Here is a 23,534-nt window from a genome sequence, read left to right as displayed (position 1 = left end):
CCAGCTCTGTATAAATCAAGACACTACACATTCTTTTTTTTTTTAAAGATGACCGGTAAGGGGATCTTAACCCTTGACTTGGTGTTGTCAGCACCACGCTCTCCCAGTGAGCAACCCGCCATCCCTATATAGGGATCCTGCAGTGGATTGAATTATGTCCCCCCAAAACTCATTGAAGCTTGAATTGTGCTCCCCAAGCTTTATGTATTAGAAACTTAGCCCCCACTGTAACTGTTAACAGGGTGGGAGATCCTATTATGGTAAGTGAAAGATGGAGCCTTGAAGAGGTGATTGGATTGCAGGACTGTGCAGTAGTGAATGGATTAAAAATGGTGGTCAGGACATGGTTCTGAGGGCTTTAAGAGAGTCTGTCTGTCTTTCTCTCTCTCTGCTCTCTCCTTCTTGCAATGTGAGATCCCTGGGTCACTGTCACCACTACCAGATGGACTTTGGAATTCCCAGCCTCAGAAAGTGTAAGCAATAAATTTCATTTTCTTTATAAATCACCCAGTCTCGGGTATTTTGTTATGAGCAACATAAACAGACTAATACAAATTCGAACCCGTGGCCTTGGTGTTATCAGCACCACACTCTCCCTGAGCCACCGTCTGGCCCTAGGACACTACATATTCTAACTCTTTGATGTCAAAGTTCAGAGTGCCTGGATGCTTGGTCACCAGCCAGGGGGATGGGAGGGGAAGTGCCCCATATCAATTCTAAATATTCCAGGTGGGAATATTTAGAAGCCAGACTCAGGAATTCTAACAATTGAAGAATCTGGAATCTAGGTCTTAAAGGAACCCCAACTCATCCCAACCTTCCCACTACACAGATGGAGAAACCGAGGCCCAGAGAACAGCAAGGTTTAAGCCAAAGGCTAAGGCCTCCTGGGTCCTGAGGGCTCAAGCAGGTGGGACTGCTTACCGGAAGGGGACTTTGGGGGCACCGTGCAGCTGGCAGTGTGCTGGGGGTGGTGGCTGCTGGAGCCCCATCCAGGATGGGCGCTAGAAGGTGACGGAGGTCAGGGCTACAGAAACGGCGGGGGTCTGCAGCCAGGGCGGCCTCGCTCAGGGCGGGGGGGTGCAGGAAGGCAAGAATCCGGGGCCCAGGGGCATCTGCAGGACACACGGAGAGGGGGAAGAAACAGGGCAGTCATCTAGGGCTGAGGGCCAAAGCCCTCTGCACCAACCCCAGGGAACAGAGTCCATGTCTTCAACAACCAGACAGGATGGCCCCATCCTTAGTGCTGGAGAGAAGGAGCCTGGAGAACCCCTGCTGGGCCAGGTGTTAACTTATTTGGTAGATGTGTGAGGCCCTGGAGGGTTCTAGGGGAGGGGCATAGTGGCCCAGAACAGCATCTTCCTTTTAGCTCTGGGGGTTTTGCACCTTAGGGGAAAAGAATGGCCTACAGCCCTCAAGGAGGTTCTAAAGTCCCCAGAAGTTAAGACATGGCTCAGAGAGGGCTGAAAAGGAAAGGACAACAGCAACCCCATCCCACACCTAAGAGCATGGGCCGCCAGCAATAGCTTAGAGAAGGTGAGGCCTTGAAGAACAAACAGGGAGAGAAGCTTGTCCAGGATGAGGTGGAGGAGGGAGAAAAGGGAAAGGAGGGGCCAGACTTGGGAGGGTCGAGATTGCTGGAAACCAAAGAGGAGTGAAGAGAGAACAGGGAAGAAGCTGAAGGGTGGAAGCAATGGGGAGCCATAGAAAGTTCAGAGCAAAGGGCAACAAGAGACTGAAGCAAGCATCCCACAGACACAGGAGAAGAGGGAGGAGGGAAGAGAGAAGAGCATCCTAGGCAGAGGAAAGGGTATGTGCAAAGGCCCTGAGGCATGAAAGAGTCTGGCATGTACCAAGAGCTCTAAGAAAGCAGGTGAGGTTTGGAGAGTGAGTGAGAAACACAGGGAGGCAGGAGGCACTTTCCATAGGGCCTGGTGAGCCATGTTAAGGCTCTTGGATTTTCTCCCAAGGGTCCTGAAGACAAGGCTCCTCCCGGCCCCAGCCCTCCCCCATACCAAGGTTGTCCCCAGGATTAGGAGAGTCCTTCTGAGAAGGCTGAATGGGTCTGCGAGAGTGTCGCTCCGTTTGCTCCAGGGACAGCACCACTCCGGTCTCTTCCACCCGGCTGGATACAAGGCAGAAAGGGGAGTAGGAGTCAGGGAGGGTCCTTGGTCCAGACCCAGCAGCCCCCTCAGATGATGCCCTATTACAAGAGGCAATTGCGTCCAGGGACAGGAAGATGTTTTGCAGGAAATAATTCTCCACATTTATTTCTTTCTTATAAGGATTTGATTTTTGTTGACTGTTTTTTATCACAACAGCATTTAAAAGAAAGCTCAGTTTGTTACTTCCCAAGCTCCCCCTGTAGAAAGAAAGACAGAAAAAAGAGCTGGCATTTAGCACCGCCTGGGTAGAGAGAAGGGAGATTGAGGGGTGGGGGGCAGGGACACTAAGAGGCAGAGGGAGGAGAAGATCTAGGGACAGAGGGGCAGACTGAGGGGCAAAAAGAGGGGGAGACCAAGGGGCAGAGAGAGGGAGGAGTGAAAGCCTTAAGAACTAAATAGTCTCTTGAAAGATATTTACTTATAATCCTATTCTTATAAATACATTGATGAGAAATATATTTTTAACATATTCTTCATTACATTACCAAATATGAAGAATTCATAGGGTTATATTTTTATGAATATGATTTTATTTATGAAGTGTCTATTCATAGACATTTTTCATATTCGAGGGAACAGATTTATAAATACATCCTTCTTATGTCTCCTGCACCCCCCTCCCACAGTCTCTGGCTGTGAAGACAATCCAAATGTTCATCGGCCAAATTGGCTTTTGGAGAGCTGGTCTGGGGCTGAGGACCAGGCCCTAATTTGCATCTCATTTGCATAACCCCCTACAGGACAGAATGCAGGTGAGCCTGGTTCTCCCATCAGTTCTTTGAGAGGTATGACCCCTCCCCAGCCTCACAAAACCCTTCCTGGGCTGGAAACATTCCAATTTAGGCTGGTCCAAAACCACCCCTATTCCCTTGAAAAACATAAGCACACACAATCACACATGTACACACACTCGGTACACAGAAGCACAAACAGGCACACTCATCTATGCCCAAGTGCATACAGGAACAGATATGCTCACATGCTCCACATATTTGGGTTCACATATATGCACATATGCCACATGGAGTTTATTCATTTGTTCATTACGCAAACATCTTCTAGTCAAGCAGTACTATGTTGTGGTTAAGAGCAAGGATTCTGCAGCCAACAGCTGGGGTTCAAATCCCAGCTCTGCCATTTACAAGCTGTGTGACCTTGAGCATGTGGCTGAACCTCTCTGGGACTCAATTTCCTCTTCTATAAAGAGAGAATAATAACAGTATCTCCTCCCCAGGTTATTATGAGGATTAAATGAGTAAAATATTCATGTAAAAATATATGCAAAGGGCCGGCCCGTGGCTCACTCGGTAAAGTGCGGTGCTGATAACACCAAGGCCACGGGTTCGGATCCTATATAGGGATGGCCATTTTGCTCACTGGCTGAGCGTGGTGCTGACAACACCAAGCCAAGGGTTGAGATCCCCTTACCGGTCATCTTTTAAAAAAATACATATATATGCAAAAAATGTACATGTAAAATGCATACAACTGTGCCAGGCACAAGTGTTTGTTATTATTTTTTATTGAACCATCTAGACACCGCTGTGTTCAGTAGTGAACAAGACAGACAAAACTCCCTGCCCTCATGGGGATTAAATGCTAGTGGGAAAAAGACCTTAAATAAAATATATTATTTGTATATTAAATATATCTCTAGCCACAAAACATACTATATATCTTTCTATGAAATAAAGCATTTGAAATGTGGCTAGTCAGAACTGAGATGTACTACAAGTGTAAAATTCACACTAGATTTTAAAAATGGAGTGTAAAAAAAGAATCTAAACTATCTCAATAATTTTTTTTATATTGATTATATGTTGACATGATAATTTTTGGATGTATTATATTGAATTGTGTATATATATGTTTGCACAATAAAATGTATCATTAAAATTAATTTTGCCTAGTTCTTTTTACCTTTTTAATGTGGCTATTAGAAAATTCAAAATGACATATGTGGCTGGCATCACAGTTTTATAGGACAGTGTTGGGGTAGACAGTGATAAGTACTAGGGAAAAAATAAAGCAGAGAAGGGGGTTTGCAATTTTGAAAAGGGCAATAAATGAAGGCCTGGCTGAACACACAAGTAAACAGAATAATTACAAATGGCTTTAAGTGCTCTGCAGCAAAAGTACAGGATACCAGGAGAGAAAACAGGGCACCCTGACCTTGTGTGGGGGCTCAGGAAAAGGGTCTCTCAGGAAGTGATATCCAAGATCAGAGTGAACGGATGAGTTGGCATAATTCAGAAGAAAGGGGATGAGGGAAGAGAGAGGAGCACTCTGGGCAGGGGAAACTGCATTTGCAAAGGCCCTGAGGTTTGGGGAGTGAGTGAGAAGGGGAAGGAGGCAGGAGTCCCACATGGCCTGGTGAGCCACACTAAGGTGCTTGGGCTTTCCTTCTGGGGAGCCACGGAAGGGCTCTGAGATATGAATTGATTTATATTTTGAAGCACCCCTTAGATCTGGGATAACCGCTAAGGCTTTAGAAATTTGTGCCACCTCCTGTAAAACAGCCTTCAAAGAAAAGCTATAATTCTAACTCTGTCTTATGTGATAATTTCCTGCCCTCCTTGTAATGTTATTATCAACATCCCTGCATTTCTAAATAGTAAAAAACCTCTAAGATGCCTCATGAGGGTAAAAAGCCTATAATTTGACTACTACACACCTATTAGAATGGCTAAAATTGTTGGAGTGAGCAGGACTGAAGCCATGTTGGGATCTAAAACCACATGGGCTGTAGGCAAATTTTAAAAAGCACAGTTTTTTTTTCTTGGCATGCATTTCTCTGAATTCCCTCTTTTCCCATGATTATTTGATATTTTGAAACTTGGTCATCTCTAGGGCAAGATGACATTATTTACATGAATATAAAGTTGTTTCCTGGCCAGCCTGAAGCTGTAGACTCACGTGTACTATCCAAGGGAAACCAAGGAAGACGTCAGAAAAGCTATGCTGATCCCACCCCTCCAGCAGGACCATGAGATGACAGCAAGGACAGGAACAGAAACCAGACAGAGTCTTGGCGAGACTGCACCTGGCCCCTTGCATGTGCCCCTCTGTCTTGCTTTTCATTTCCCACATTCCATTTACTCATCCCCCTCTTTAAAACCCCCCCAGTAAATCTGAGTTTTTGATATAGCTTTAGTTTAGCCATTCTCCTTCAGGTTCGACAAAGAGATGGGTGAGCCTCACATCTCTCCTCAGCTCACTGGCATTCCTGAATAAAAGCTGACTTCCATTTTCCCCATCATTTGACTCTTGAGTGATTTGCTTTTGTCTGGGAGCAGGCAGCCAGACCTGTGAGTTTAGTATCAATTTGGGGGAGCCTCAGCTAGTAGGTGAGTGTGCCCTATAATAAAATTAAAGCAAAATAAAACAAAACAAAAAAACCCCAGACAATATGAAATGATGGCAAGGATATGGAGCAACCGAAACTCTCAGACATTGCTGATGGGGGTGCAAAACGGCACAGCCATGCTGGAAAACAGTTTGGCAGTTTCTTATGAAGTTCAATATACACTTACCATATAATCCATCCATTCCACTCCCAAGTGTTTACCAAGAGAAATGAAAATGTGTGATCTCATACAATTCTGTATGAGAATGTTTAGTAGTCATATTTGTAATTACCCAAAATAGCAGAAACAGCCCAAAGTCCTCCAACTGGGAATAGATAAACAAACTGTAGTCCATTCATACTACTCAGCATTGAAAAGGAACTATTGATACAAAGCACAACATGAATAAATTTTAAATACATCACGCTAAGTAAAAGAAGCCAGACCCAAAAGGCTGCATACTGTATGGTTCCCTGTATATGACATTCTGGAACAGGCAGACTCTAGAGTCAGAGGACAGATCAGTGGTTGCCAGGGACTAGGGTAGGGAAGGGGTTGACTATAAGATAATATTTTGGGGTGATAAAACTGTTCTCTAGCTTGATTGTGGTAGTAGTTATGCAGTTGCATGCATTTGTCAAAACTCATAGAACTGTACACCAAAAAGAGAAGTTACTGGGAGTTCCAGTCAAGATGACGGAATAGACGGTCCCAAGAGTCACTCTCTCACACAAATCAGCCAATTTGCAACTGTAAAAATGTAACATCAGCCAAGCTGGGGCCGCTGGAGCTCAGGGGAAGAGGAGGAAAGACCTAAAGAGTGCATGAAGGCAGGAGAAGCCACAATGAGAGAAACAAAAAACTGCTCTGACCATTTCGTGCCGCGGCCACTTTAATGCTGGAACTGCTGAGCACATGGAGCAGGAGCTGGCAAAAGCCGCAGTTGTGCCCTTCGAATGGAGTTGCTTGTGGAGGCAGCAGGGGAGAAGAGGGCCTTGGTGGCCCCCAGGACAGCAAGACCACTAATAGGGTTCCCGTGGACCCACATAGGAGTGAGGAGCCACAACAACTGAAAAAATGGAGCCACTCAGAGGCTGGTGAGTCATCACAAGGGACTGGTGCACAGCCCATCCCATAGGAAGTGTTTGTAGCACAGGTGGTGGGGGAGACGGGCCCACTGGGGGAACACAGGGACACAGCAAGGACAGCTGACCTGCACCCCAATCAGCATAGGACCACTCAGAGGAGATTGGTCATGAATATAGAATGGCATGGGGTGGAGTTTGATGAAAAGACTCAGGCCCAGATCAGAGTTACTACACAACCCAGATGCACTGTGTCTCTGGAGAGCTGGAAGTACCTATAAAGTCAACCATTATAACCTGGCTGCACAAAAAGCATTCCCTAGGGAAGCAGCAGCAAAACAGCAATTTTGCTAAACAGAGAGCTCAAGTACTGGTCCCAACAGAAATTTCCCCCATTTTAGAAGTAAGCAAAGGACAAAAATATTAGTTCCAGCTCAGACATACCACCAGCACCTCAGGTCTGCCCAAGGATGTGAGGCATGGAGTGGGGACCGGAGCCCCCTCCCACAACCAGGCACACTGCCTTGGGGTCTGCCTGGGGACCTGAGGTATGGATCCAGGGACCAGACCCCCCTCACACAACCTGGTACACCACGCCAGCACCTTGGGATCTGCCTGGGGACCCGATAGATGGAGCTGGGGACCGGACCCCACCCACAACCAGGAACACTGCAAGTGCCAAGGAGCCTGCCAAAAACATCACCTCCATGTGGGTGGCCCACCACAGCCACCACAATAACCATGGCTGCAGCAAAAGTGGCTAGATGTCATAACCACCACACAGATGGTCCGCCAGCCACTGGAGTGCAGTGACACAAGGAGAGTCACCAGCAGAGATAAAGAAAAGAAGAGGATGTTTCTCTCCACAAAGCCCATTCCAGAGTGACAGGAGAAGCATCTGGTCTATGATAATATTGGGGGACCTGATAACAACTCTCAGCATTGGACAGATCATCTAGTCAACAAATCCACAGAGTAACCATTACTCTCTCAGAAGGAGAGAAGAAATCTAGGGTAACTAGAGCGGGGAATGGGGATGGGCAGGGGGATGGGCTAAGATTGGACAAGGGGCATAAAGAATAAGTATGATTTGTAACATATGCATGCTAATAATATTGATTTGATCAACATATCTCAACGTTGAGCCCCCAAAATACATATAATCAATTTTGATTCAATAAAAATTTTTTTAAAAAGAGAAGTTACTGTATGTAAATTATACCCCAATTTTTAAAAAGCAAAAAAAGACCCTATGATTCTGTTGCATTCCTTATTTTAACTTGAATATAGAGCCCTTTTTAATTTAAGTGAATGGTACACACACCCACACACACGCACGTGTGCACGCAGATACACATGTGTGTATTCCCACGTCCACTGATGTTCCACATGCATGTACAGGTGCACACACTTATGCACGATACACATGCATGCTCGTGTCCATGCACACGCAGCCCACCCCACGCCCCTCTCACTTACCTGATCAGGAAGTGGACGCAGACGATACTCTCCGGCTGGGGGCCCCGGCCTCCTGACACCACTGTAGCCTGGGTCTGGGTCCACAGGTAGCCACCACTCCGGGCTAGGAAGCGATACTGCCCTGTTACTGCCTGGCCCTTGCTCAGCACTGAGGAGGGGGACACGGAGGGGTCAAGGCCACAGAAGGGGCAACTGGGGAGAGAAGGTTCTGGGGGCTGGGAGTTGGGTATGAGGGGGAAAAGAAGGTTCCTTGGGGCTCAGGGAGCAGGCAGCTGGTGTTGGGTGGGCAGGGTAAGCCTCCCTAGGGCATGGGAAACTTGGGGACTGCTGTCAGCTGGGGATCAGGCAGCAGAGGGCTCCAGGCCTGGGGAACTGGGACGCATACAGGTGTGGATGCTCCTGCTGACTGCATCCGAGTCCAGAGCATGGATGTACTCATAGGCGGAGCAGCCAATTAGGTCATCAGGGCTGTAGCCGGCAACCTCTGCGATCCTGGGGTGGGTGAAGCAGGGCCTGGTCAGGGTCCAGCTGGCTCAGATGGAGGGTGGGTGGAGGGAAGGGGCAAGGGGACACAGGGACAAAGCCAGAAACATGTAGAGAAACAAGAGAGAGAAAGAGTAAGAAATAGAAACAGAGGAGTATGGTGGGCTAAATACTGGCCTCCAAAGATGTCCACATCCTAATTCTCGGAAACTGTAAATACGGTATCTTACAAGGAACTTCACAGATGTGATGAAGTTAAGGATCCTGAGATGGGGAGATGATCCTGGATCATCTGGGTGGGCACAATAGGATCATGGAGGTCCTTATAAGAAGGAGGCAGGAGGGTTAGTGTAAGAAAAGGAGTTGTAGTGATGAACACAGAGGCTGAAGTGATGTGCTCTGAAGGTGGTGGAAGGGGCCACAGCCAAGGAATGCTGGTGGCCTCGAGGAGCTGAGAAAGGCAAGGAAACAGATTCTCCCCGGGGCCTCTGGAAAGAACACAGCCCTTGATTTTGGCCCTGTACCACTCATTCAGAACCTCTGACCTCCAGAATGGTGAGACAGTGAATTTGTGTTGTTTTGAGCCACTGAGTTCGTAGTAATTTTACAGCAGCCATAGAAAACTAACATAAAGGGAGAGAGAGTGGAAAAGGAAAGAGCAAGGAAAAAAGAAGAAAAAAGAGAAAGTGAAAGACATAGGAGAGGCGGAAGAAAGAAAATGACAAAAAGAAAGAGAAGAAAGAATGAAAAGAAATAAAAAGTAATAATGATGATGATTAAAAACAGACACTCCTCTTAAGCTCTTCACCAGGCAACTCATCGAGTGCTTGGAACGACTGTACGATTAATGTTCTATGTACAAGGTAGGTTTTATGATGCCACAGGACAGATGAGGAAACTGGCACAGAGAGGTGAAGTCATTTGGCCAAGGACACACAGCCCAGACTTAAACCCAAGCAGTCTGAATCCAGAGTCACCATTCCTAAGCATGACTCCAGGGCAAGGGAAAGACAGAAGAGAGAGGCAGGAAGGGAAAGACGGACAGAGAGAAGAGAGGGAGAGAGAAAAAGAGAAAAGTAAGGATAGAGGGAGAATTAATAATGTCAGTTTATTGAGTGCTTCCTGTGTGCTGTGCACTGCACTGACTGCTTTACACAAATTGCCTCATTTATGAAAAGCAACAGTTGGTCAGGGAGAGAGACACTAGGAGACAGACTAACAGAAAGAGACACAGCGTGAGTCAAAGATCAAAAGACCCACAGAAAGTTCAGAGACACACGAAGAGAGAGAGACAGAGTCAGAGAGAGACGGAAACAGAAGAGAGAGAAAGAGGGGAACATGGGGGTGGGAGGGCGGGAGGCGAGGCAGAGCGAGTGGACTTGTGCAGAAGGGAAGAGGAAGAGCTGGGTGCGCAGCGGGGCCCCTGCCCACCTCTCATCGCAGTAAGTGAACTTCATATCCAGGCTGTGGCGGCTGAGAAAGGCCCCCCGGCCCAGTGGGGGCTCCAGGCTGCCTGGGTGGGGGATGGCTTCACAGATGAGCACCAGGCATTGAAAAGGGGGTTCCAAGTTGGGGCTCCCAGCTGGGGAAGTCTTTGCGGGGGGCTTATAGGCCTTCATATGTCCAGAGCAGTGCAGCACCTGGGCCAGGGCGGGGAGGGGGGTGATGAGGCAGTGATGCATCTGGGCCTTGGGCTACCCATGGGGCTAGGAGGAAGGTCTCTGTGGGCCCCACAGGGAGCTGAGAAGAAGAAATCCCTGAGGACTACAGAGACTCAGCTCAGAGAGCTCTGAAGACCCCCACGTTCCAACCCCTGGGGCCTGAGGAACCCCAGTCCCAGACTCACAGAGATCCAGCCTAAAAAAGTTTACAAGGATCCCCAGACCCCAACTCCACAGACACCCAACCTCCTAGATGCCCTAACACCCATGAAGTCCAGCCTGAGAGAGACCCGCAGGATCCCCAGCCCAAGGAACCCCTAGACTCCAACCCCCTACAAGATCTTTAGGGGCTCAGGGCCTGCTCACCTTCCAGGTGGCCGCCTTGAGGTTGAGGGTGCGTCCGCGGCTGGTGAGGGTGCTCTTCATGCGCAAGGAGAAGCACCGTCCAGTGGGGGCCTCTGGTTTCTTCTTGGACAGGCCTGGGGAGGGCCACGGGTGGGAGGCAGGTCAGCAGGCAGTTTCAGGCAGGGCCCAGTTCCCTCCAGCACCCTGGCTGCTAAAGTCTCCCTAGCCTCATCCCCCAAATTGGGACCTGGAACCAGAGAGGGTCCCCTAAGGGTAGGATGTGCCCCTTTGGGACCCCTAGAGCAGGTCCTTGTCTCCTTGCATCCCCAGGGCAGGGCTGTGTCCCCCTTGTCACATTTCTCTCATTCCGGTGTTAGAGGAGGAGGGAATATGCTAAAGGAGGGGTGGATCCTCGATTTTCTCCTCTGTAAAGTGGGACAGACACCTCCAAGGAAACTCACTCTGTTGGGGGGTCAGGGCATCCTGAAGCTCCTCTTGGTCACAGGGATGAATGAAATCAAAGATACTGTGTCCGATGAGCTCCAGCTGCCAGGAAGGGGAGCGGAGTGGGTGTCGTGCGGGGAAAGTATGTTTACCAGGGCCTCTGGCCCATCCTCTACTTCCCATCCTCAGCTCAACCCTGCCCCAACTCAACAGCCTGGACTTCTCACTCATTTGTTCATTCATTCGCTGAGCAGCCATTTACTCAATACCTACTATTTGCCAAGCCCTCTTCTAAACTGTAAGGACACATCAGAGATCACACAGACAAATCCCTGCCCTGCAAAGCTTACTACTGGCTAGTAGGGAGAGACAGACAAAAACCAAACAACACAACAAAACAACATATAATAATAAAGTAATAAGTGACACGAAGAAAGCTGAAGCAGGGTAAGGTGATGAGATGATGAGATGCAATTTAGACACAGTGGTCTTGGGCAGGCTTTGTGAGGTGACGTGTTAAAAAATTGCTGAACAAAGCAAGGGAGGTGGCCTTGTGGCTCCCTGGAATAAGAGTGTTCCAGAAAGATGGGCAAGTGCAAAGGCCTTGAGATGAGACCCCATTCAACTCACGCCTGTTTACCAAGCTAAAGCCCCAACTCCTGAGTTCAGTCTAGGAAATGAGCCTGGTGCTGGGAGGAGGAGACACGGATGAAAGGCGACCCACATTGGCTCACAACATGAGCACGGCTGGCGATGGTGAATAGGGGGAAAACTGAGATCTCTCTCCTGGGACAGCACCTCTTGTAGCTGGAATGGGATCCTGGCTCCACCACTTCCTAGCTTTGGGACCTTGGGACATTCATTTCTCTGAGTCCAAGAGCTCACACTAATAAATTAGGAGTGGGGTAATAAGAAGAGAGGGAGAAGGAACAGATACCATCTATGGAGCCCATTAATGTGTAATAGAAAAAAGAATGGGAACTCTCTCATGGGGCTTGCTGTAAGGGTTCACTAAAATTGATCTTTAAAATTAGTTCTGGGCCGGCCCGTGGCTCACTCGGGAGAGTGTGGTGTTGATAACACCAAGGCCCCGGGTTCGGATCCCACGTGGGGATGGCCGGTTCACTCACTGGCTGAGCGTGGTGCTGACAACACCGAGTCAAGGGTTAAGATCCCCTTACCGGTCATCTTTTAAAAAAAAAAAATTAGTTCTGCTTCCTAAATGTCTCTTGTTTCTATCTTCCCCTCCCCATGGCCCTGCCCCTACTCCTTTTCTTCCATCTGAGATTGGCATCCACGCCTTGCTGATCTCCTAACCTCTAGTCTCCAACTCTATCTCCCTGTAGTACCAGAGGGATCTTTCTAAAATGTAAATCCGATTCTACCTCTTCCGGCATAACTTGTTCCCTCCTTAAAATCCTTCCATGGCTCCCCAGTGCCCTGGAGATAAACCTTCTAATTTGGCCCTACATCATCTAGCCCCTCCCAACCTCTCTAGTCTTTTCTTCCATTACAGTCTGCACCTAGCCAGGATACACTTCTTTATTTCCCCAAAGTGCTGTTTTATCTCACCTCCGGGCCTTTGCATGCTCTGTTCCCCTTGCAATGTACATTCCCAGTCTTCACTGGTCCCATCCATTCCTCATAGACCTCTGACTGGCTAAAGCTTTCAGGTTTCAGCTCAGATGTCCTTTCCTCCAGGAAGCCCTTGATTCCCCCCACGGCTGGGTCAGGTACACCCCCTCCCTCCCCCCAATTCCAGGCTCCCACAGCCCCCTAAGCTGTCCGATCCCAGCCCTAACTATTCTGAGTTTTCCTGTCTGGTGACATTCCTAGTTCCCCTCTGTACTAGAGTCCTATAAAGGCAGGGCTAAGACTGTCCCCCAGCATCACCAGCACAGGGCCAGGCACAGAGCAAGCAGCTCCTCTCACCTGACTGAGGCCCAGGTGTTTGCTGACATTCTCCGACAGGTAAGCCATGTCTCCCTCGGCGGTGAGCACCATGACGAAGCCCTCCAGGGCCTTCAGGTAGCAGGCATCCAGTGGTTCTCCCCCTGCTCCCACCTGGTTCCACTCCCCTGGTTCCCGGGGCAGGGAGGATGGGGGCATCTCTAGTCAGCCTTGGGCCGACCCTGGCTAGCCTCCCTCTGCCTTTCCTCACTCAGAGGAACTTACACGTACCCCCAGGTGAGTGACGACACACCCTAATAGCTTGGAGTTCCAAGGAAGAGGGCAGGGCCACCAAGCACTGGAATTGGGAGCAGAGCCTCCCAGGGGAACAGAATTCTAAGGCATTCTAAGGCAGAAGGGTTCTCCCAAGAGAATACAATTCTAAAGGGGTTGAAACTCCCAGGCGTCAAAATTCTAGCGGGCCAGGGTCTAGGTGGAGTCAGAATTGTAGGGGGGAGCCAAGCCTCTCAGGGTTCAGAATTCTTGGAGTGTAGGGTCTTCCAGATGGGCAGAATTCTAAAGAAGCAGGGACTCCAAGGGCACAGAATTCTAAGGGGGAAAGGCCTCCCAGAGAAGTAAAATTCTATGGGGCAGGGAAGTCTTAACGGGCAGAACCTGCCACAGGATGACTCTATTTCCCCTACAATAAAATCTTTTCAGGGTCCTGGGATTCCAAAGTGTGTGTGTGTGTGTGTGAGTGTGTGTGTGTGTAACAAAATTTCCTGCAGAGTGGAATTCCAACTGGAAATTCAATGGAATAGCTACTAAGGGAACAAGCCATAGAAGTAGGGTGGAGGGGAGGGGAACAGGCACTCTCAAGTAATTAAAAATTGGGGGGCGGAGCCTCCCAGGGGGTACTTACTATAAGGGAATGGAACATATCAGGGAGTCTCCTAGGGGACCAAATACTAAGAGTTTGAGGAGCCATAGGGAGTTAGCCGGCCTCACTTGGAGTTCTAAGGAGGCGGAGCTTCCCCAGAGTGACTTCCAAGGGGCGGGGCCTAACAGTGATAGACATGTGAAGGGGGCGGGACTTCCAAAAGAACTGGGCTCCGGCTGGCCTCGCCAAGGAAACGGATTACGGGAAGGTGAGGATGCGCCGGGAAGACGCGACCCGGGGGCGGGACCCTGTCGGGATAAGGCTTCCCGGAGGCGGGGCGTCCCCGGGATGTAGCGAACCGGGGGCGGGGCTCACCTGCGGCGCAGAGGCGGTGCATGCGCAAGTAGCTGATGGTGAGGCGCATGATGGAGGCCTTGTCCAGGTGGGCGCTGACGCCACGAGCGAAGGGCAGCGTGTGCGCCAGCTGGTACAGCACCTCGGTCTCCTGGCTGCGCCGGCTGCGGGCCGCGTCCCGGGACTTTTCCTTGCGCAGCTCCGTGCTTGACCTGCGAGCATGGGCAGCGTTCACTGGTGGCGTCCCCGGAAGCGAAAGAAGTGGACGGGACGAGCACGTGGGGCCCTGTCACAAGGGGTCTGGGCTCACAGAGGGCAGGGCTCCGGCTGTGCAGCCCTCGCTCTGTGGTCTCAGAGAGTTCCCGGAGCTTTCTGGGCCTGGGAGGGTTTCACTCTGGAGCCCCTCCTAGCCCAGGATTTTACCTGTCCCTGAGCCAGTCCATGCTGCCCTCCTGGCGCCTTACTCTGAGGCGTGCCTAGGGCCGCTCTGTCCCCTCCCTGACTTATCTGCAGTTTATTTCCTCCGCTAGGGACTCCTGGGGGACAGAGAGACCTCGTGCTGGGAGGGGACTGGCCAAGCTGGCCCGGGGCCAGAGGAAAGAGGGAGCATGAAGAAGATGCCTGCAGCCTTCCAGGCCCCCTGCCCTTTTCCCTTCTCAGCTGAGCTGAGTCCTCAGAATCTTGGAGCATAGATCTCAAAGACTAACGACCCACCAACAGGGGCCCTAAGAGGGGCAGGGTCCCACCAGGGTGACACAGCAAACCAACCCCCTGTTCTGTCCAGCAAACAGCTAACCACTCACCCCTGCACTTTAATCCACTTCAAATGCCTGCATTTTGCCTGTGGGGTTGGAGGTAGAAGAATGAGTATTGTTTTGTCAGGAATATCTGCCACTTAACCAGTTTTTACCATTATGTCAGTCTCTGTGCCATGCATGAAACTTACACTGACCCATTTAACTGTCAGACAACCCTAGAAGGAAGGTAATAACAGTATGCCCTTTGAACAGAGGAGGAAACTGAGGCACAGAGAGGTGCAGTGCTTGCCCATAAATAGTGAAACAAGGGTTTGAACACTGGTCTGCCTCGACTCTTAAATTTTCTGTCTCTATGGCCCTGAGTTTATGTCCAGGTTTTAGCACCTCCCTCTGTTCCTGCCACTGTCTTCAAATCCAAAGTCTCTCTTTTTTTTTTTTTAAAGATGACCGGTAAGGGGATCTTAACCCTTGACTTGGTGTTGTCAGCACCGCGCTCAACCAGTGAGCGAACCGGCCATCCCTATATAGGATCCGAACCCGTGGCCTTGGTGTTATCAGCACCGCACTCTCCCGCGTGAGCCACGGGCCGGCCCCTGTACTTCGTTTTTGAATAAAAAATTATAGGGTGTATTATATCTAGTATAGTATGATAGCCCCACCCCCACCTTATGCACGGTTTTGCTTTGTGAGGTTTCAGTTACCCACGGTCAACCGCAGCCCAAAAATATTACATAGAAAATTCTAGAAATAATTCATAAGTTTTAAATTGTGCGTCATTCTGAATAGCGTGATGAAATTTTGCACCATCTAACTCCATCCCTCCAGGGGCGTGAATCATCGCTTTGTCCAGCATGTCCACCTGGTATGTGCTACCTGCCCATTAGTCACTTAGGAGCTGTCTTGGTTTTTTTTTTTTTTTTTTTTTTTTAAAAAAAGATGACCAGTAAGGGGATCTCAACCCTTGGCTTGGTGTGGTCAGCACCATGCTCACCCAGTGAGCTAACTGACCATCCCTATATGGGATCCGAACCCGTGGCCTTGGTGTTATCAGCACTGCTCTCTCCCGAGTGAGCCACGGGCCGGCCCAAGCTGTGTTGGTTTTTAGATCGACTGGCAGGGTATCGCAGTGCTTGTGTTCAAGTAATCTTATTTTACTTAACAATGGCCCCAAAGCCACAAGAATACTGATGCCGGCATACTGCTATAATTGTTCTATTTTATTAGTTATTGTTGTTAATCTCTTACTGTGCCTACTTTATAAATTAAACTTTATCATAGGTATGTATGTACAGGAAAAAAATATAGTATATGTAGGGTCTAGTACTATTCATCATTTCAGGCATCCACTAGGGGTGTTGGAATATATCCTCCGAGGATAAGGGGGACTACTCTATATAGTATATAGTATATATGGTCTTATCTATGTTTATAATATTGATAAAACCATAATAAGCAGCTGTCATTTGCTAAGCATGTATGTGTCTAACATTGTGCTATGTATTCCGCCTGTGTGTACTCATTCTATTCTCAGGGGAGTCCTAGGAAGGAGGCATTTTTATTTTTATTTTTATTTTTTTATTTATTTATTTTTGCAGCTGGCCAGTACGGAGATCCAAACCCTTGACCTTGGTGTTATAACACCACACTCTAATCAAGTGAGCTAATGGGCCAGTCCGGAGAGGGAGGCATTTTAAACCTCCATTTTACAAAGAGGAAACTGAGGCTCTGAAAGGTAAAGTCTTTTGCCCAAGAAGTCACAAAGCCAGTAACTGGCAGGGTTGAGATTTGAAATCGGGAGGTGAGGTTCCAGAGCCTTCAGTTTTTTCTCTAATCCCCTCTTTGTGACCCAGCCAGAGAAGTAGATCCTCTAGGAAGGGAGACTGTCTCTTCCTAAATTCAGGGAGGGAGAGGCCACTTTTGAGATGCCCTCAAGCCCACCCCCAGGCACAAGACCTGCAGCACCACCCCCCAGGCAAGAGGAGAAGAGAAGAAGAGATTTTCCTGTCTGGCTACAGAGGGGAAAAAAAAAAGCCCTCAGTGCAATAGGGTGGGAGGCACAGAAAGGGGCAGGCTGGATGGAGGATTGGAGGGGGTAAGATGTCATCCCTCCTTTCCCTCCTGGCTGGAGGGGGCAAGGGCCTCAGTCCTGCCTACCGGAGAGGACATTCCGTTCTGTTCTGTTCCAGCCCTGTTTGTCTTCCTGCCTATAGAGTGGGGGTGGGCGGGCCTCACTGAGCTGGGGGCCCCTGGACAGAGGGAACAGGGAGTGGGAACAGGAATGGGGTGGGGCCAGCGCCCCCCCTCCCAGGCAGCTGGGCTCTGTAATCCTCTCTGTGGCAGAGCTTCTTCTTCCACAGAAGGAGCCAGCTGGTGGCTGCAGAGGGACCCTCCTCTCAGCTCCCAGCCTGTTCTCCGGATGTTCTAATGGGAAGTGTGGGCCCCCACTGGGTTTTGGCCTTTCTGGTTATACCGAGTGGGGGCTAGTTTCCCCGGTCCAGGGTTCCAATCCCAACTGCATTACTTATTAGCTGTGTGACTTTGGACAAGTTGCACAGCCACCCTGAGCATAGTAACAGCGCCTATCTCAAAGGGTTGTTTTGAAGATTCAATGAGTTAGGCTTGGGGCTTAGAAAACAGGGCCTGACATTTGGTAATTGCTATATAAAGGTTAAACTGATCATTCTCCTTTGTCCACATCAGGGAGGGAAGCCTCAGCCTCTAGGAGCCTCTTGGGCAATGGAGAAACACGTGGGCTTCGGTGGTAACCCCCTGGTGTGGCATGTATGTGCAATTACATACATGGCTTTTACACAGGCACCTTGGGAAGAGAACTAAATAGCGATAGTAATGATAGCTTTGGTGGATTGAGCACTTGTGGAGCTAGAGACCCCATTAAATCTTTATAGCAATCCTGTGGAGCAGGAAAAGTGATCTCCCTTTTGCAGAGGCAGAAACTGAGGCTTGGAGTGAGGGCATCCCCAGCCCAACTAACCCAGGTAGGTGGTAATCCCAGCGCCCTTCATCAGCGCTCGGCTATGCTTAACCACTTCTCAGTCAATCTGACCACATACCTGCTATTTCCTTCCCCATTTTCCAGATGAGAAAGCCGGCCCAGGGAGGTGATGAAATTTGCCTGAGTCCACACAGTCTTTCATAGCAGAGCCAGATTCAAGCCAAATCTGTCTACTTCCACCCAGAACTCTGACTAGATCTCAGTATATTGCACACCTATTAGGTGACCCTTGTCCCCCAGATCTGATCTGGGATGGGGTAGGGGAGGTATGACCCCCATTTCCCAGGATATTAAACTGAGGCACAGAGAGGCAGCACAAGGCCACACAGCCAAGAAGTGGGTGAGCTGGGATTTGAACCCTGACTTTGGGGCATATGCTCTTAAATGCCATGCCTTGGTGGGTGTGCCCCACCACCCAAAGGGCCCCTGCCCTGCCCCTCTTTTGCCTAGTGGCTTCAGTCCCTTCCCCCTGTCCCACTGCTGCTGCCTCTGGATCGCCCCAGCTGGCCCCATGCCCAGCCCTGGTCCAGCCCCTTGGCACTCTGCCTAGCTTGGGACGTGCAGCTGGAAGCTTGCCACCCGTCCTCTGTGTTCCAGCTGAGAACAGGGGCGGGGCCAGGGCCTGGAGGCCCCAGAGTGAGGCCTGGGAATGGGGGCTGGGGCCTGGCACCCTCCCAACCAGGAGAGAGAGAAGTCAACCTCTTCTCTGCCTGGAAGAACTTGCCACCCTCCAGGAAAGGCATGATGAAAGTAGGGAGAACCTGCCCCATGTTCGGGGCTGCTTCTGGGCTTCTCTCTTCTGACATGCAGCTGGGTATTGGGGGTCTTGCAAAAGGTGTAGGGAATTAGGGACCAGGGGCTTAGGTTGTATCTGGGCAGGGACCCCTCTTGGCACTGCCTAAAGGTGGCCTAAGAGTCCAGAGGCAGGGTTTGGTTTTGACAAGAGACTTGGGATGGGGGTCGGGGGGAATTTCTGACCCTGACTCTACTCATCCTAAGGACATGATAATCAGGTGGGGTGCTGGTCTGCAAAGTCCTATCTTCTCTGGAAACCCTCAACCTCGGGTGGGCACTCAGGGCAGTGTGCCCATTAGGGACTTCCCAAGAATATCCCTGTCCAAGGAGGATGGCAGCAAGCCTGAGCTGGAAGAAGGGAAGGGGCAAGGGGGTGTGGGGGGCCCACTCACCATAACCCAGTACCCCTTTGGATGAAGTGTCATCCTGGGGACACAGGGGGGGACAGAGCGTGGCCAGGATCCAGGTGTGAGTTATGAGTGGGTGGCATGCAGTGGCAGATGACACCACGGGAAAGGGCTGGCCTTGGGTGGGGAGGGGAGAGTACCCCAGCTCAGCCAAGGGGCCCCCACCCAGCCAGGAGGGGGTGCTGGGAAAGGCAGGGTCCGGGCTGGCCTAGAAGGGATGGAAGGAGTTCCCTCACCAGACCAGAGCCAGGGACTGGAATAGAATGGGAAGGGGGGTGGTGTGAACCTGGCAGGGAGGGGTGTAAAAAACATGGGGGTGTGGACAGTCCAATAAGACCTGTGTGCAAAGCCAGGGAGGAGGGAAGGGTGTGAGGCTTGCTGGATGCCTCAGACTGAACAGGAAAAACTAAGGACCTGGGACATTTTCCAGGGTCCCATGAGAACATGGCCAAATAGGACCCCTTGGCTGTGGTCCCAGAGCACAGGTTCCCCTCTGCCCCAGTAGATCTGCACCTGCTGGAACCTGAACACAGAAACCCACCTCCTGCCCAGGATGACCCCAGCTGAACACTGTGGCAGGCGGCACTCCCATCACGGTTCCCAGGGTCTCACACTGAATCAGGCACAGAATCTCCCATGGGGTCTCCCTCAAATAAGGCTTGGGTGGGACCCCCCTGTTCCTCAGTAACAGGGACTGGGTGGGGGTGGAGGAGTGAGATAAAGGGCCAGACTTTGGAAAGTGGGTCAAGCTTGTTTCCATGTTATTTAAGGGGGTGACCCTAGCTTCTAAAAAGACACAAAGAGGCCCCTGGGAAGGGGCCCAGGCAGCTTCTGAAAGGGGACCCCCTCTGTCCATTTCTAGGAAAACCCAAGGTTTGGGAGAGGGTGTCAGAAAGGGTCCAATCAAAGAGGATGTCTCTTCTCTTGAGCTCAGGAGTTGAATCCCCTTCCAAGGGACTCCCTATATCTGGAAAGGCTTAATTTGGGGGTACTCCATATCTCCTAGAATCCCAGGGATCTGATGAACAACTTCACTCTGCGGGTTCAGAGGCCAGAGGGATCAAGATAGGGAGGGAGAATACCAGGGGACCGGTCAAATGCAACCACCCCCAGTTCCGTAGGGACCCCGAGTTTCACCCGCAACCAGGAGGGGAAGCGCACCCGGGGTAGCAGGAAATCGGAGACCACGACCCCGAAGCCACTCCTGGCGAGAGGGGCGGGGCAGCCTGGGACGTGGGGATCTCTAATCCTGCAGCCTGGAGGGTGCGGCGGGGACGTGCCTCCAACCTCACACCCTAGGGCGTCCTTGGCTGTGACGCGTACCCCGCCACCCAGCCCAGGGGTCTCCAGGAGAGCCCCTCCAGTTCCCATAATTCCTGTCCCGAACCCCAGTACCTTGCGCGCGGCAGCCCCAGCGCCATGGCTCGCCCGTCGCCGCTCCCGAGCCCTTGGAGGTCCCCTGTCGCCTCCCCTGAACCTACTAGCCCCTTCCCCAGCTCCTCCCACCCCCGCGTCGTTGGCTGCACCGCGCCCGGCTCGCGGCTGTGGTTGGGGGACGGGTCTGTCACTCTCGAGAAGGAGGCAGAACCAGAGGCGAAGACTTGGCAAGCCGAGAGGAGTTGGGGGACACGGTGGAACACGCCCCCAGACACGCCCCTCGCGCGGACCTCCCCAGCGGTGTCGCCCGCGCCGTCAGCGGGCCGCGCCTTCCCCGTCCCAGCCCCTGAACGCCAAAACTCTTCGGAACTCACTCAGTGCACTCCGTTCCCTACACCCCCGTCTTCACCCTCTAACCCCCACCGGTCTCACCCCTCCATTGCCTACCCCCAGTTGGGCCCCTCCGACCGCCAGTCACACCCGTCGAGTCCCCCAACCCCTGCTTTCTCAGTTCCCGAGCCCTGCCTCCTCTATCCCCTCCTCTTTATCCACTGAGTTCCCCACTTCCCCTCTTCACCCCCCAACTCCCAACCCCACCCGCTTCCACAATATCTAGCCCTCCGGATCCCATAGTTCCCTCTCCGTCCCCAGCAGCTCCCTTCTGACTCCGTCCAGGTACCCCCACCTTGCCCCCATTCTTCAGTCTGGCACCCTCTGGACCCCAGGCCTACCTCCCTCACCCCCCTCTTCTTCACCCTGACCCCTTGGCCTCTCTAACTCCCTGTTCAGGTTCCCACTGATGAATAATTAAGCTTATGTCAAGTAAATATGTTTTAACTCAATCATGCTCACTTTGAAAAAGAACAGAGAGTGGGCTGGCCGGTTAGCTCAGTTGGCCAGAGCATGGTGCTGACAACACCAAGGTCTAGGATTCAATCCCTGTACCGGCCAGCTGCCAAAGAAAGGGAAGGAGAAATGGTATCTTCCCACCAGTCAAGCAAGAAGGGAGAGGTGCAAACTCACCAAGGAGAGGCGAAAGCATTACTACTGGATAAGGAAGGATTACAGTGGGACGGGGGTGGGGGCACATGCTAACGGACACCGTGGAGGATGAATATTCTGGATGCAGGGAAGAGGATACTGTAGCAAAAGTCTGTAGCAGGAGTGGCCTTGCTAGTCCTTGAACTTACCAGGCAAGTCCCACCTCAGGGCCTTTGCAGTTGCTGTTCCCTCTTCCCTCAGAAATCCACATGGCTCCCCACCCCACCACTTGGTTTTCTTTTGGGGAACCACTTCTATCCTTCTCAGTCTATGTAATTTGAATAGGGCTACCTGTACCCCTGCACTCCACAACTCTGGAGATGAACATAGGATCCAGATCTAGCCAGGGAAAGAGACTATTAGTTTAGTCTCTTAAAAAGTGATTGGTTCAGGCCAGGCATGTGACCTAACCTAGCCCAGTGAGAACCAACCCTAAGACATTTGCTACAGCTGTCAGGAAAGAGATTTTCTTTTTCTGCTGGAATTGCCAAGCTGGAGCAATGGGACTCACACTGCCATGAAGTGAGAAAAAGCGTTATGAGAGGAAGGTCAATACAGAGGAAAGCAGAAATGAAAGACAGTGAAAGGCAGTCTTGCCAGCAGCACGTGGGTGCCTGGGTCCAGCAATACCTGAACTCCGATTTAATACCCAGACTTTCACATAAACCACTGTGGTTGTTTTGGTTGTTGCTACTGTTACTAAATATTGGCTCATTCATTTACTTTATGCTTAGATTAGTTTGAGTGGATTGCAGCTGCTTACACCTAAAAGAATCTTGATAAACAGAGAAATTACCTCTCAATCCTCAGTGTGGAGGCATGTGGGTGTGAGAAAATGAGAGGCCTGAATGAGAAAGGGCTGCAGGGGAAGCAGTGTTCTTAAGACTGATCAGGGTTTAGGTAAGAACATGAAGCAGAAGAAATGTTCAAGGAAGAAACTGAGGAGGGGACGTGGTTGTTAAGCAGGTGATGAGAGTTCCAGAGGGCATGTTGGAAGAGTTTGGAGAAGGAGAGTGGAGAGTTGATTCAGTGGAAAGGAAGTACTCACTGATATTGGGATGAGGCAGTCAGAGCAGATCGCCAATCTGAGGACTTGCAGTGTCCGGGGAAAACTGGCATTTGACCTAGATCAGCATTAAGCTTCACTTAGAGGTTCCCGGCAGCTAGGGCAATAAGGGAAATGTGTTTGTGAAATGGTTTTCAATTTTCGCTAAAAGGATGTGTTCTTGTTTGCCTGGAGAGACAAGTTTTGTTCCTAGAAGTTTAGGGGGAATGTAAGGGCTTTTAATTTTAAAATGTAGAGTGGTCTGAGCTGCCAGGGACTGTGGGAGCTCTGTTGAGGCACCTCACCTGCTTGTGGGGTTGGCAAGAAGGTTTCCTGAGGAGACATCTGAATGGTGACTTGAAGGCTGAATTAGAGTGAGGCAGGTAAAGAGAGGGCTAGGGAAAAGTGTTGTGGGCACAGGGAAGAGAATACAACAGCTTGGAGGCAGAAGAGGACATGGCACATTGAGGGGACTGACAAGTAGACTGTGGTTCAGCCTGGAGTGTAAAGAGAGCAGGTGGGAGGTGATGGGGGAACAGTGGATGGGGTGACATAAAACCAAGACTGAAAGTCATTAAAGAAGCTCGGGCACTCTCCAGGGAGCACCGGGGAGCCAAGGAAGAGTTTTGAGCAGGACAGGAACACAGTATGTGCCTTATAAAGATTCCTCTGGAAGCCATGTAGAGAGTGAATGAGAGGGGGTCAGACCATAGGCCAAAGAACAAGAAGGAGGCTGGGGCGCAGACCTGGATGTAAAGTGGAGAGGCCGGGGCCAGGGCAGGGGCCAAAGGGCTGAAGGAAAGAGGACGGATTGAAGAGATATTGAGGCTTATCAAGGTAGAAAGGATAAATGAACTGTAGTATGCCCATACGATAAATATTACTCAGGAAGAAAAAGGAATGAACCAAGGCCGGCCCGTGGCTCACTCGGGAGAGTGTGGTGCTGATAACACCAAGGCCACGGG

At 50.6% G+C, this 23,534-nt stretch overlaps 1 protein-coding gene across 5 annotated transcripts in view; it reads right to left on the bottom strand.

Moving 5' to 3' along the window:
* The window catches only part of HIF3A (hypoxia inducible factor 3, alpha subunit), a 33,080-nt gene extending 12,504 nt beyond the window's left edge, over positions 1 to 20,576 (bottom strand). For 3 of the 5 annotated variants that reach the window (XM_008591776.1, XM_008591779.1, XM_008591778.1), the window contains exons 1-10: positions 20,502 to 20,576; positions 14,155 to 14,345; positions 12,942 to 13,087; positions 11,027 to 11,111; positions 10,587 to 10,699; positions 9,991 to 10,199; positions 8,462 to 8,568; positions 8,077 to 8,224; positions 2,016 to 2,125; positions 925 to 1,115 (exon numbers count right to left, since the gene is read on the bottom strand). In XM_008591776.1, coding sequence (XP_008589998.1) covers positions 925 to 1,115; positions 2,016 to 2,125; positions 8,077 to 8,224; positions 8,462 to 8,568; positions 9,991 to 10,199; positions 10,587 to 10,699; positions 11,027 to 11,111; positions 12,942 to 13,087; positions 14,155 to 14,345; positions 20,502 to 20,527 — 1,326 coding nt within the window. In that variant the 5' untranslated portion in view covers positions 20,528 to 20,576. Of the gene's footprint in view, positions 1 to 924; positions 1,116 to 2,015; positions 2,126 to 8,076; positions 8,225 to 8,461; positions 8,569 to 9,990; positions 10,200 to 10,586; positions 10,700 to 11,026; positions 11,112 to 12,941; positions 13,088 to 14,154; positions 14,356 to 14,556; positions 14,631 to 20,501 lie in introns of those variants that run through there. The other 2 variants (XM_008591777.1, XM_008591780.1) reach the window with 2 other exon arrangements.
* Between the last annotated feature and the right edge of the window lie 2,958 nt (positions 20,577 to 23,534).

This window comes from Galeopterus variegatus, unplaced genomic scaffold, assembly GCF_000696425.1.
Source record: "Galeopterus variegatus unplaced genomic scaffold, G_variegatus-3.0.2 Scaffold7280, whole genome shotgun sequence".
Classification (NCBI taxonomy): domain Eukaryota; kingdom Metazoa; phylum Chordata; class Mammalia; order Dermoptera; family Cynocephalidae; genus Galeopterus; species Galeopterus variegatus.
Note: the sequence above shows the minus strand (reverse complement) of the source record. Positions and strands in the feature narration are given on the sequence as shown.